Raw genomic sequence first — 13,144 nt, forward strand, 5'->3', positions numbered from 1 at the left:
GGATATATCTCATTCCATCCAGTGCACCACGACTGGTATATCAAAGGCCATGGTATGTGCTTCCATCTATGGGATGTTCATATAAAAATCCCTTGCTGCTAATGGAAAAATGTAGCAGGTTTCCTCTGTAAGATTATGTGTCGGGATTACCAAATGATTGACATCCAATAACCAGTGATTAATGTGTTCTAGTGGTGTCGTTAAACAAAACAAACGTTAGGTCATAGGATCAATCTCCTTTGATGGACGCAGGTTTTTTCTCCATCACAACTAGTACCCCATGACATAAAGTTGTGGTATATACTGTCCTGTCTAGAGTGAAGTGTTTATAATAGATCCTTGTGTAGTGGCAGTGGGTTTTCCCCCTTTATCTCTTGCAGGGTTTCTAGAATTTTTATAAAATCCACTAGCCATGGGATAAGTGATTTTACAAATTTACTAGCCATGATAACAGTAGCCCATTGCGTGGCGGCAGTGGGTTTCTACTGTATATATATTATTGTTTTTGGTTTTTTGTGGGGTGGGGTTTGTGTGTTGTGTGTGGTGAGTATTTAACACTACCCGACTGTGTGTGAACTGCAGGAAGATACTGATGGAGTCCCAGGCTCTGTACGGAGTGATCACGAACCTCTGCATCAGCGCCAACATCTGGCTGGCGATCGTCATCCTGTCCATCATCTGTCTCCTCCCCGACTTTGTCTTCAGGGCCTTCAGCGACATATACTTCGTCAAACAGGAGACGAAAAGGGTCAGTATAGCACTCGTCTGTACAAACATTAAATAAAGGGATTATCCAAAGTGTGTGCAACTGTTTAAAGTGCTGTTCCAAGTATATGATGTATTGAGCTATATCAATCAACATATTGTTTAATATTATTAGAATATTAAAAAAAAAAAAAAAAAAATTATATACCGGTGTATTTCCCATTTAAAAATATTCCCCAGAAAAACAGAAGCAGCTGAATTTGTTTCGGGAACTTCCGTGAGATTTGACCCGTGACGTAACGAAGGGAACTCCTTTCGATAGCCAGCGCCATTGTTCATTGCTTCTTTTTTGTTTATTATGGTTAAACGGTGTGTTGTTGGTGGCTGTAGCAATACAAACGCCAATGAATTTAGTCTTCACGCATTTCCTAGTGATGTTGCTGTGAGAAAGCTGTGTATGAATGTGATTAAAACTACGTAGAAAGAATGAACAGGAAGAAATATCCTAGACCGTTGCGACAGCAGTAGACACTTTAGTTTCGATTTGTTCGAACTGGCTTGTCGGCATAAGCGAGATATGGGAATACCATGTGTTATGGCTTTTAAAAAAGATGCCGTACCAACAATTTTTCTGCGACACAAAACATTTGACAACATGCCGATGCCATCCACACCAAACCGACCTAGGGGTGCATATCATCAACGTCCCAAGCTGTATTATGCTTCCAACTCTGTTCAGTTTGTTTTCTTATGCACGATTTGTGCAATCAACATCCGATTTGTTGTCATTGCTTCTCGTTCATATGTGAGATATTTCTTCACAATTCGAGAACATTTTCATTAACAATAAAGTTCAGACAAGTATCTATAGCCTAATGCACCCCATCCTCATACAAAAATGTGGGGGGGGGGGGTTTGTTGTAAATTTCAGTTTGGTTAAACGTAAGAAGAAAAGTAAAAGTGTTTTTGGTTAGACGTAAGAAGAAAAGTAAAAGTGTTTTGGAAATAACAAAAAAATACTACTTTTGCATGCAACTTAGAAAACAATTGGCTCAGAAATAATTATCTTGTAAATTCCATAGTATGAAGAAGAAAAAAGACGTTCCCTTTGGGACAAACTATAAATACAAAACTTTACAAACAAACTCCTAAAACCATTAATTTTACTATACCTTTCCACGGATAACACCTTTTTTAATACTATGGAATTTACTACAAGTTATTTATTTTTGAGACAATTGTTTTTAAAATTGCACACAAAATTAGTTTCTTTTTTTTTGTTATTTCCAAAACTCTTTTACTGTTTTTCTTATGTCAAACCAAACTGAAATTATTCACAAAAAACATCTTTATAGGAGGATGGGACGGACTATACGTTGTTTTTGGTTATTTTTTAAAATTACCGATATCGGGTCCACTTGACTTGTAGAATTCAAGTGTTATTTATCATCTCCTACTACATCACAAGTACTAGAACATATAGTGTAGCAAAATAATTTGCATGAAAAGCTAAAGAACAAAACAAGAATAAAACATGTCATTCAGTGGTAAGCTGTCTCCCACGACCATTTTCAATTATTTGTCGTGTTGCACAAATATTAGTCCAGTCGTCATCACTATGCTATTCATCACTGAAAGAAGAATCACATGATAATTGAGCCTGGCAGTCGCTGTCGCTGTCATCTTGTGGTAGGTTTCTGTGAAAGGAGTTCCCTTCATGACGTCACGGCTATTTACAGACAAATGTTTTTACCAAGAATTTTACTCAGTCATTTCCGGCAGTGTTCTATGGGAGTGATTTTTTAATACTTTTATGGGGCATTTTCGTAATTATTGATTTACATATTGGTGCAAAATATTATTAATATAATATAATATTAAGAAGGCACTTAATTGTGGAATTTGAAATTTTAGTGTATGGTCTGGAACAGCACTTTAAGAGTTTGCCAACTAACAGAGACTTTTTAAAGAGGATAATCATATATCAAATTTAGTTTTTGGCATAAAATATTAGTGGTTTAATATTAAAATGTATTACTTGTCGTCCTAGCGTTTGTAAAAGGTGAAACTTCATTTTATTTGCTAAAAAAAAAAAAAAGGTTTTTTTTTTCGTACTTAAAAAATGTCTAATCCAGATAGCATAATGCTGATGGTCCAATGATGGATCATTGGCTTCATTGTTGATCAGGGGACATTTAGTGATTTTTCTAGTCAATTAAAAATTGATTAGCAATTGCTGTTTAATGTTTAAAAATTCTGTAGCAATCTCTGAAACTTATTTAGCAAATCATGAAGCGATACTGAACAAAATGTTACTTGTTGGTTGATCCATCGACATTTGTTTGAGACAACTCATGATGGGTCACTGGTGTTGGTTTTGCATTGCTTGTCATCATTGAACCACCATCATGTTAGTTGGGCAGCTCATAATGTCTTACTAGTAACTAATCACTGGTCTTTGTCCATTGTTTGTTTCCAGCGGAAGACCATAAGTGACTTCATCATTGGTCCACCATCATGTTGTCTGGGCAACCCATGATGGGTCACTGGTATCTAAAGTACTGTCGACCAGTGGTCCATAACTGGTTCAACAAAGGCCATGGTTTGTGCAATCCTGCCTGTGGGAAGCGCAAATAAAAGATCCCTTGCTGCCTGTCATAAAAGAGTAGCCTATGTGGCGACAGCGGGTTTCCTCTAAAAACCAGTGTCAGAATGACCATATGTTTGACGTCCGATAGCCGATGATAAGATAAAAAAATCAATGTGCTCTAGTGGCGTCGTTAAATAAAACAAACTTTACTTTACTAAAGTACTGTCGGAAATAGAATAAAAGTGATTTTCGTCGATTATTTCTTACATATTAAAATGACAAGTAAATATTTTGTTAATATCTATTTAATGATAGGCTACCTAATTTAGCATTTACTTGTTTGGGCTCTCATTGATGTACAAGGTTGTGTTTACTCTTGAAATTAAAAGAAAGATGTCAGCAAAGAGGTGATTTGTGCACTTTATTGGAACAGACTATAACACATTTTGGTCAACACGTGTCAATTTCATTGCAGTACCAATATGTGAGGCACTGTTTCTGATGATGGTTTACCCCTATCCCTCTCCAAAACAAAATATTTGTAGTCATTTATAAGTAACTTTTGAGCAAAACTGTAAAGAACCATTTTGAGTTTGTAATCTATTATACCTGTACTAATTAAAGGTGCTATATCAGTGTTGCACAATGACAGCTATTGCAAATAATATATATATATATATACACATACATACATACATACATACATACATAATTTTGATTTAACATTTAAAGAAGACACCTTTAATTATATGCCCTTAAATGATTATAGGAAATAATTTTATCTACTAGTAGAAAATACATTTTTATTGGAGAATCTTTATCATAAACAGATGCTCCATATAACTATGATATAGCACCTTTAAGATGTTGCAAGATTGTGTAAATTTCTAATGTACTTATATTTAATTTATATTCAATAAATATGCTTGTCATAATTAATAAGTTATGATGCAATTCTAAATAATCAGTTAACTTGCAGTTTTAAATTAAAAGTTTGTTTAAGGGTAAATGAAATTGACACATATGGATCAAAATGTGTTATAGTCTGTTCCAATAAAGGTCACAAATCACCTGTTTACTGACATCTTTATTTTAATTTCAAGAGTAAACACCACCTTGTACATCAATGACAACCCAAACAAGTAAATGCTAAATTAGGTAGAGTATCATTAAATAGGTATTTACAAAATATTTACTTGTCAGTTTAATATGAAAGAAATAATTGACCAAAATCATTTTTATTCTATTTCCGACAGTACTTTAATCACTGGTGTTGGTAGTTCAGTGTTTTCTGCCAGTGGTGAACAATCAATGGTTTCATCCTTGGTCCACCATCATGTTGCCTGGACAGCCTATGATGGGTCACTGGTATCTAGTCTCTGGTGTTGGTTGCTCAGTATTTGTTGCCAGTGGTGGACAATCAGCTGCTTCAGCCTTGGTCCACCATCATGTTGTCTGGACAGCCTATGATGGGTCACTGGTATCTAGTCTCTGGTGTTGGTTGCTCAGTATTTGTTGCCAGTGGTGGACAATCAGCTGCTTCAGCCTTGGTCCACCATCATGTTGCCTGGACAGCCTATGATGGGTCACTGGTATCTAGTCTCTGGTGTTGGTTGCTCAGTATTTGTTGCCAGTGGTGGACAATCAGCTGCTTCAGCCTTGGTCCACCATCATGTTGTCTGGACAGCCTATGATGGGTCACTGGTATCTAGTCTCTGGTGTTGGTTGCTCAGTATTTGTTGCCAGTGGTGGACAATCAGCTGCTTCAGCCTTGGTCCACCATCATGTTGTCTGGACAGCCTGTGATGGGTCACTGGTATCTAGTCTCTGGTGTTGGTTGCTCAGTATTTGTTGCCAGTGGTGGACAATCAGCTGCTTCAGCCTTGGTCCACCATCATGTTGTGTGGGCAGCCACCATCATGTTGTGATGGGTCACTGGTGTTGGTTAGTCACTGTTTGTTGTCTGGACAGCCCATGATGGGTCACTGGTATCTAGTAACTGGTGTTGGTTGTTCAGTGTTTGCTGCCAGTGGTTGACAAGCAGTGACTTATCATCATTAATCCATCACCATTTTGTCTTGACAGCCCATGATGGCTTACTGCCATAAAATAATTTGAGGGTACTTAATAAAAACAAAACAGATCATAAGTGTCCTTACAAGGTGGTTATGGGTTTGAAATTAGATACTGCATTTCATGTATTGTGACAAAAAAATTTAAAAGCAATCCTCTTAATATAATATTTTGAAAAATTAAAAGAATTTATCCATTAATTTCCAGGATTCTAGTACGTAATTTTACCCTTTGTACCCTCTGGCAGATATCCTTTGTTAGTAGTCATTGTTTGTTGCCAGTGGTGGACAGTCAGCGACATCATTGGTCCACTGTTCCACCGTTATGTTGGCTGGGCAGCTTACTGGTAGCTAATCACTGGTGTTGGTTGCCCATTATTTGCTGCCAATAGTTCATTGTTGGTTCATCAAGCCCATGTTGACTGTTCATTAACTGGCCTCGGTGGCATCGTGGTTAAGCCATCGGACATACGGCTGGTAGGTACAGAGTTCACAGCCCTGTACCGGCTCCCACCCAGAGCGAGTTTAATGACTTAATGGGTAGGTATAAGGCCACTACACCCTCTTCTCTTTTACTAACCACTAACAACTAACACATTGTCCTGGACAGCCCATATGGCTGAGGTGTGTACTTGAACCTTAATTGGAAAGAAAGAAAGAAAGAAATGTTTTATTTAACGATGCACTCAACACATTTTATTTACGGTTATATGGCGTCAGACATATGGTTAAGGACCACACAGATTTTCAGAGGAAACCCACTGTCGCCACTACATGGGCTACTCTTTCCGATTAGCAGAAAGGGATCTTTTATTTGCGCTTCCCACAGGCAGGATAGCACAAACCATGGCTTTTGTTGAACCAGTTATGGATCTCTGGTCGGTGCAAGTGGTTTACACCTACCCATTGAGCCTTGTGGAGCACTCACTCAGGGTTTGGAGTCAGTATCTGGATTAAAAATCCCATGCCTCGACTGGGATCCGAACCCAGTACCTACCAGCCTGTAGACCAATGGCCTAACCACGATGCCACCGAGGCCGATGAATCTTAATTGGATGTAAGCAAGAAAATAAATTGAAATGAAATGAAATGACTGTTCATTGGTGTTGGTTGTCCATTGTTTGTTGCCAGTGATGGACAGACCATCAGCAACTTCATCACTGAACCACCATCATGTTGTCTGTCACTTGTTGTCCACTGTTAGTTTCTGATGGTGGACTATCGGTGTTTTCATTGTTGATCCACCACCATTTTGTATGGGCAGCCTACAATGGCTCACCAGTGGCTAGTCACTGAAGTTGGTTGACCAGTGGTGGACCACCAGTGGCTTTATCATTGGCCTACGGTCATTTTGTCTTTGTAACTAACAATGGCTCACTGGTGTTTGTTGTCCGTTGTTTGCTTTCAGTGGGGGACCACCATGCACTGGTCATTGGACCATGATGCGTTGGTCATCAGAACATGATGCACTGGTCATTGGGGGGCAGTTGAACGCTCGCCTGAGGTACTTGTGTCATAAGACCAACTGATTGGGGTTTTTTTTCGTTCCAACCAATGCATCACAACTGGTCAAAGGCCATGGTATGTGCTTTCCTGTCTGTGGGAAAGTGCATATAAAAGCTCACTTGCAGCTAGTGGAACAATGTAGTGGGTTTCCTCTGACGACTACGAGTCAGAATTACCAAATATTTAACATCCAATAGCTGATGATTGATTAATGAATGTGGTCTAGTGGTGTCGTTAAATAAAATCTTTTTGGGTCATTGGAACACAATAGATTGGTCACTAGAACATGATAGTGGTTATAGACTGGTCATCGAAATGTCAATGACAAACACAAACACCAGTTTTGTATAAATACTGCATCTTTCAAAGAAAGATTTTGTTGTAATCCTTTTGTTAAAATTTACATTCATATTTAATACCAAATTTATTTTTTATGGACAGTATTATCATTGCCTTATATCAGGGTAATTTGTTAAAATGATTTGGGACAACAGAAAGTGGCCATAAGGAAGGTAGGTAGGTAGGTAACCAGTTTAACATGATCATATACCACTAGGGTTTAGTGCCACAAAACACAACTGGCTGCATAATACCAGTGGCCTACGTGAGCAGCTTTGAATTTACTTCAGTTTTAACGAATCTTGTCAATTCAATAGTTTTGTTTTACAGAGGATTCAGGCCGACGACGCAGCTTGTTTGTCAAAGTTGGGCCCGACAGACAATAGTTATTTGTACTACGATATGTCACAGACGGAACTTTCAAAAAACGCTTACACCAACAGGTATCCCGAGACGGCCGAGACACGGCTCAACACGGCTGCCAAAGAAGAGCCGATCTTCGAGCTGGACATCACCGATCCAGTGCCATTAGAAATGACCAATCCAGTGGAAGAATCCTCTGAAGAAACCACGAGACAATCTTAAAAAATGGTTACAGTCCAATATGGTCATATCAGTTTGTAGTATGTTCATCTTCCATTACAATTGGATATCAATGATTGAAATGGAAGAATTCTCTGAAGAAACCACGAGACGATCTTAAAAAGTGGTTACAGTCCAATACGGTCATATCAATTTGTAGTATGTTCATCTTCCTTTACAACTGGATATCATGGACTGAAATGGAAGAATTCTCTGAAGAAACCATGAGACGATCTTAAAAAGTGGTTACAGTCCAATATGGTCATATCAGTTTGTAGTATGTTCATCTTCCGTTACAATTGGATATCAATGATTGAAATGGAAGAATTCTCTGAAGAAACCACGAGACGATCTTAAAAAGTGGTTACAGTCCAATATGGTCATATCAGTTTGTAGTATGTTCATCTTCCATTACAACTGGATATCGCTGATTGAAATGGAAGGAAGAATTCTCTTAAGAACCCACGAGACGGTCTTAAAAAGTGGTTACAGTCCAATATGTTCATATCAGTTTGTAGTATGTACATATTACTGTCATTAGAAATCAGTAGATATCACTGATTGAACGGAAGACTTCTCTGAGACTATCTTAAAAAGTTGTTACTTGCAAGAACCGTCCAATTAAATATGGTCATATCAGTTTGCAATATGTTCATATTGCAACAGTTAATCCACTGTCATTAGAAATGGATGACATTAATCGAATGGAAGACTTCTCTGAAGAAACTACAAGACAATCTTAACAAATGGTTCATTGCAAGAACAGAACAATATAGTCATATCAGTTTGTAGTATGTTCATATTGCAACAGTTAATCCACTGTCATTAGAAATGGATGATCGAATGGAAGACTTCGCTGAAGAAACTACAAGATTATCTTAAAAAGTAGTTCATTGCAAGAACAGAACAATATAGTCATATCAGTTTGTAATATGTTCATATTGCAACAGTTATCCACTGTCTTTAGAAATGGATGATCGAATGGAAGACTTCGCTGAAGAAACTACAAGATTATCTTAAAAAGTGGTTCATGGCAAGAACAGAACAATATAGTCATATCAGTTTGTAGTATGTTCATACTGCATTAGTTAACTGCAAGAAACTTGACTGACTGATAGTTTATAGCTTTTATTTATTCTAATTATACTTAACAACTGGCTCCTCAAGCCATGACAATGGACTTAGTCTTTTTGAACAAACACATTTATAAGGTTACTTTAAAAAATGTTTTAAAAATCCTATGCATATAGTGTAAAATATGTTACCAAACTACAATTATTTTTCTATGTGTGTACTGGCAGTTCAAGTTGTTAATTAGGTTGTTATTTTCATGTTATATTTTCTGAACATTGTCATACCTTCATTACACATTTGTTTAAGAATGTGAATACATTATGTTTTCTTCTATTTCATTATGGAAACTGAACAGTTGTCACATAATGTTGTTATAATACATTTTATAATAATGGCAAACATGCTTGGTTCTTCATTTAGATCGTTTATATCAGTAGATGCATCTTATATGATACATATCATTCTTCCAATAAATACAATGAATACACATTTAAACAACACCTCAGCACAATAGGTTCGGCTAAAAGACACAAGTGTTTGGATATTATTATTTAAAAAACAAAAAAAGATTTGCTAACCCACCAGTATTTTGTATAAATTAGCAATAATTTTTTTATCCTTCAACTTACCCATGATATGGATGTCATAAACCCATGTGATAATTTAATGTATTCACCCGGTTAAAAATGGTATGCACATTTAAAGGTATATGCAAATTTGCAAGGTCTCTAGTTAATAATGTGTTGCTGTGAATGGGTCATTTCTTTACAAGCCAACAAGACCTGTATACCCAAGTGTAACATTTTCATAAGATGCAGTTAAGATGTAGTTAAAATGAGTGATGTCAAACTAAATTGTGCCAAGTGGTTTACACAAAATTTAATTAAAATGTTATTTTTAAAGTGTTATTAAAGAACATGAGTAGTGAATTCTATTTATCCTATATGTAAAATATCAAGCTATTGCCTACTTTGACCTGAGCCAGATGACCCTGGGTAATCACTCGGTGAGAGCAGAGGCATCCCCTGGGTTTTACACCATGATCAGACAGGCGGCGGCAAGAGTAAGTTGGTGTTACTGTTAATATAACAATCGCCAGACTCCATAATGGGGGGATTGTGTTATCTCCCCTGATTACAATATTAAGTTGTGCGTCTCTGTGTCTGAATGTCTCTCTAACTTTTCTTTCTAATTCTCTCTCTCTCTCTCTCTCTCTCTCTCTCTCTCTCTCTCTCTCTCTCTCTCTCTCTCTCTCTCTCTCTCTCTCTATATATATAATGTAATCATTTGATGTAATGAAGAACAAAGCACATTGTTGTGTGTGATACTTTATTTGTCAGTCATAGTTACAGTTGAGCTTGGTGAAGGCAGCTTTAGGCAGCTTTGCCATTGCACGCTATTAACTTAGAACATGATGTGCACATGAAATGCAGTCTATGTAACTCCATTACAACTGATGCCAGGTTCCATTTAGTATCAAGTTCATGTCCCTCGTGAAATATATTTTTTTAATCTTGAGCTTTAGCGACTGATTAATAAAAATATTACAGGAGGGACATCAACATAATACAAAATGGTAGGTTACTCTTTAAATTATCCAACAACCATCTCTTAAACAATGTATCCCATTGAAATAATTTTAAGGATTGGAATTTGTCAAAGTATATTCTCAAATCTGATGGTAGTGTTGCTTAGTAGTGGGATTTCATTTCATAATGGGACTTGTCACTACATAGTGAAATGTGTCACTTCATAGTGAGACGTGTCACTCTGTGCGATTGTTACATCATAATGGGACTTGTCACTTTATAATATGGACTTGTCACAACATAGTGAAATGTATCACTGCATAGTGGGACTTGTCACTGCATGGTGGGACTTGTCACTGTATAGTGGGACGTATCACTGCATGGCGGGACTTGTCACTTCATGGTGGGATTTGTCACTGCAGTGGGACTTGTCACTTCGTAGTGGGACTTATCACTTCATAGTTGGACATGTCACTTCATAGTTGGACATGTCATTTTGATAGAAGCCAAGATATTTTGAACTGTATGGGCAACATGTACCTATTCTTAGTGGTACAGGAACATGCATATTCATTAAAATCTACAGTTACATGTACTGCCATGTAGTTGTTATACGAGGTACTACTAGTAGCACCTTTAACTGAGCATTATAAATGGGCAATGTGGTTTACTTGTGAGACTAGTTAGAAGTGTGACACATTTTTAAATAAATAAAAGCTGAAATGATCTTTTAAAAGCTGAAACCTCTGCACTATAACCTTAATAAAGGTCATTTTTTATCATTTTAGATCAAATCCAGTCTTATGTTGTAACAATCATTATATGCAAAAAACCAAAAAAAACCCCACCTAAAATCCGATAAAAAGCTGAGAAATCACTCTGCTGAACCCCTGCACACTGAAACCCAATCCCGTCTTTGTGTAGTCAGATGGACAGACGGATGCAAATTCACATGGACTGCTGGATGGGATAAACAAGTCTAATACTATATACACTTGCCTCCCATACCAGGGCTAGCTCTGGCACTTGCCAAATTCGCCAACTGGAAATTTCAAAAACAATTGGCGAATTTTATTTTAATTTGGTGAAATAATTTCATGAACTATTTTATATTTTGTTACAAAAATAACTGAATTTCTGCAGTATTTGAAGTTTGCTAGATCATTTGGCAAAATTTTCTGCTGACCCATAGCTAGCCCTGCATACAGTGGTATAGGTACAAATATATTACCTCAGATCAACCTAATGAAATGTCATCAAGGAGTATTCTATTTATTCAAACATAATCACTAAATTAGTCAAACTACAAATTTCCACAAGTTTAGCATAAAAAGTCTACAAACTCACCATTCTTAGTCATGTATTCTTTAATTAATTAAGACATTTAAATGTCTTATAAAATAAAAATCCATACAAAATTTCTTATTATGCATATGACGACAGAAAAACAACATTAAAACAGTATCACAAGCTTCATGAATATTCATGAATATGAACAAGTTCATTTGGCAGTGTTGGTTAATAATGTAAACATTGCACAGTCAGTAATTTATCTTAGGTTTACAAACAAGACACATCTTGAAATGCAGTCTTACTTAATCTACAAAATCGAAATATCAAAATGTACAAAATATATATAACATTAAAATCGTACAAAATAGCACCATAAAATCAGTCTTGTTCGCTACATTGAACAATAGGAAACCTACACATACCATAATTATCACGATAAATACACAGCGTATGGGTCTTTATTAATAATTATTTTGGAAAATGAACAGAAAACTTAATAGACAAGAAAATTAAGTAATAATTATTACATGAATTTTGTGTAGGTGAGAGTTATCCTCTGCCATTCACGTATCTATTCATGATTTTTTTAGTATCGGTACCAAATGTCAAAATTATTGTATGTTTAGACCAAATGTCCTAGTTAAAAATGAACTGAAGTGTAGCTAAATATTCCTTTTCTTTCATAAAAACATACAGTACATTTATTTGAAGAATTACAGTACCAATTATGTAGTCTATAATTATATAGGTAGTTCATTTATTTGAAGAATTACAGTACTTGTTATATTTCCTCTTATAATATATGTAGTACATTTATTTGAAGAATTAGAGTACTGATTGTCTAGCCTTTAACAATATATGCAGTACATTTATTTGGATAATTATGGTATTTATTAGCTTCTCTGCTAAAATCATCCAGCATTTCACATTGCTTGAACTAAGGGTCATATACAAAACAACTATGTACACTGTAACATGCATAATTATGTCTTTGATGGATCGACATTTCCATGGCGAGATCAAACACACCATGTCCCGACACTAAAAACCAGAACATATGATGAAATGAATTTACTGATAATTTAAACCTAATTATTATTACATACAGACCCACTAAAAGATTATTTCTTAAACCTAAATGTAAAGTTTTCATTCTCTCTCTGCTTGAGACAGACTTGACATCGACTAATTCTGCGGCGGAGATCGCCCGCCTTAAGCGTGGCTGACTGAGGTCTGTGGAATTGGTCTCCGCGTTCCAGCGTGGCCAGCCAGAAGCTTAGAGACGTGGCGTAGTAGTTGCACGTGCCGTGGCCGTGGCACTCGATGAACGGCGTCGAGCGGAAATCTTCAAGACACGAGCCTGGGGAGTCGAGAGATTGGCCGGATCCCTGTGCACCCGCACCAGTGTTCTGAAAGCAGAATGAGATGATGTGTTATCATAGGTGTATGGGCTC

General features: G+C 36.6%; 2 protein-coding genes across 5 annotated transcripts in view; one reads left to right on the forward strand and one right to left on the reverse strand.

The window, feature by feature from the left end:
* LOC121372215 (phospholipid-transporting ATPase IF-like) overlaps positions 1 to 9,784 on the forward strand; it is an 82,239-nt gene extending 72,455 nt beyond the window's left edge. For 2 of the 4 annotated variants that reach the window (XM_041498504.1, XM_041498518.1), the window contains exons 28-29: positions 583 to 748; positions 7,543 to 9,784. In XM_041498504.1, the coding sequence (XP_041354438.1) occupies positions 583 to 748; positions 7,543 to 7,797 (421 nt within the window). In that variant the 3' untranslated portion in view covers positions 7,798 to 9,784. Of the gene's footprint in view, positions 1 to 582; positions 749 to 7,529 lie in introns of all 4 variants that reach the window. The other 2 variants (XM_041498512.1, XM_041498526.1) reach the window with 2 other exon arrangements.
* Positions 9,785 to 10,183: 399 nt separating this feature from the next.
* LOC121372205 (collagen alpha-2(IV) chain-like) overlaps positions 10,184 to 13,144 on the reverse strand; it is a 91,889-nt gene continuing 88,928 nt past the window's right edge. The window contains exon 40 of the mRNA XM_041498492.1: positions 10,184 to 13,099. Coding sequence (XP_041354426.1) covers positions 12,812 to 13,099 — 288 coding nt within the window. The 3' untranslated portion in view covers positions 10,184 to 12,811. The remainder of the gene's footprint in view (positions 13,100 to 13,144) is intronic.

Source organism: Gigantopelta aegis, chromosome 1 (assembly GCF_016097555.1).
Source record: "Gigantopelta aegis isolate Gae_Host chromosome 1, Gae_host_genome, whole genome shotgun sequence".
Classification (NCBI taxonomy): Eukaryota; Metazoa; Mollusca; class Gastropoda; order Neomphalida; family Peltospiridae; genus Gigantopelta; species Gigantopelta aegis.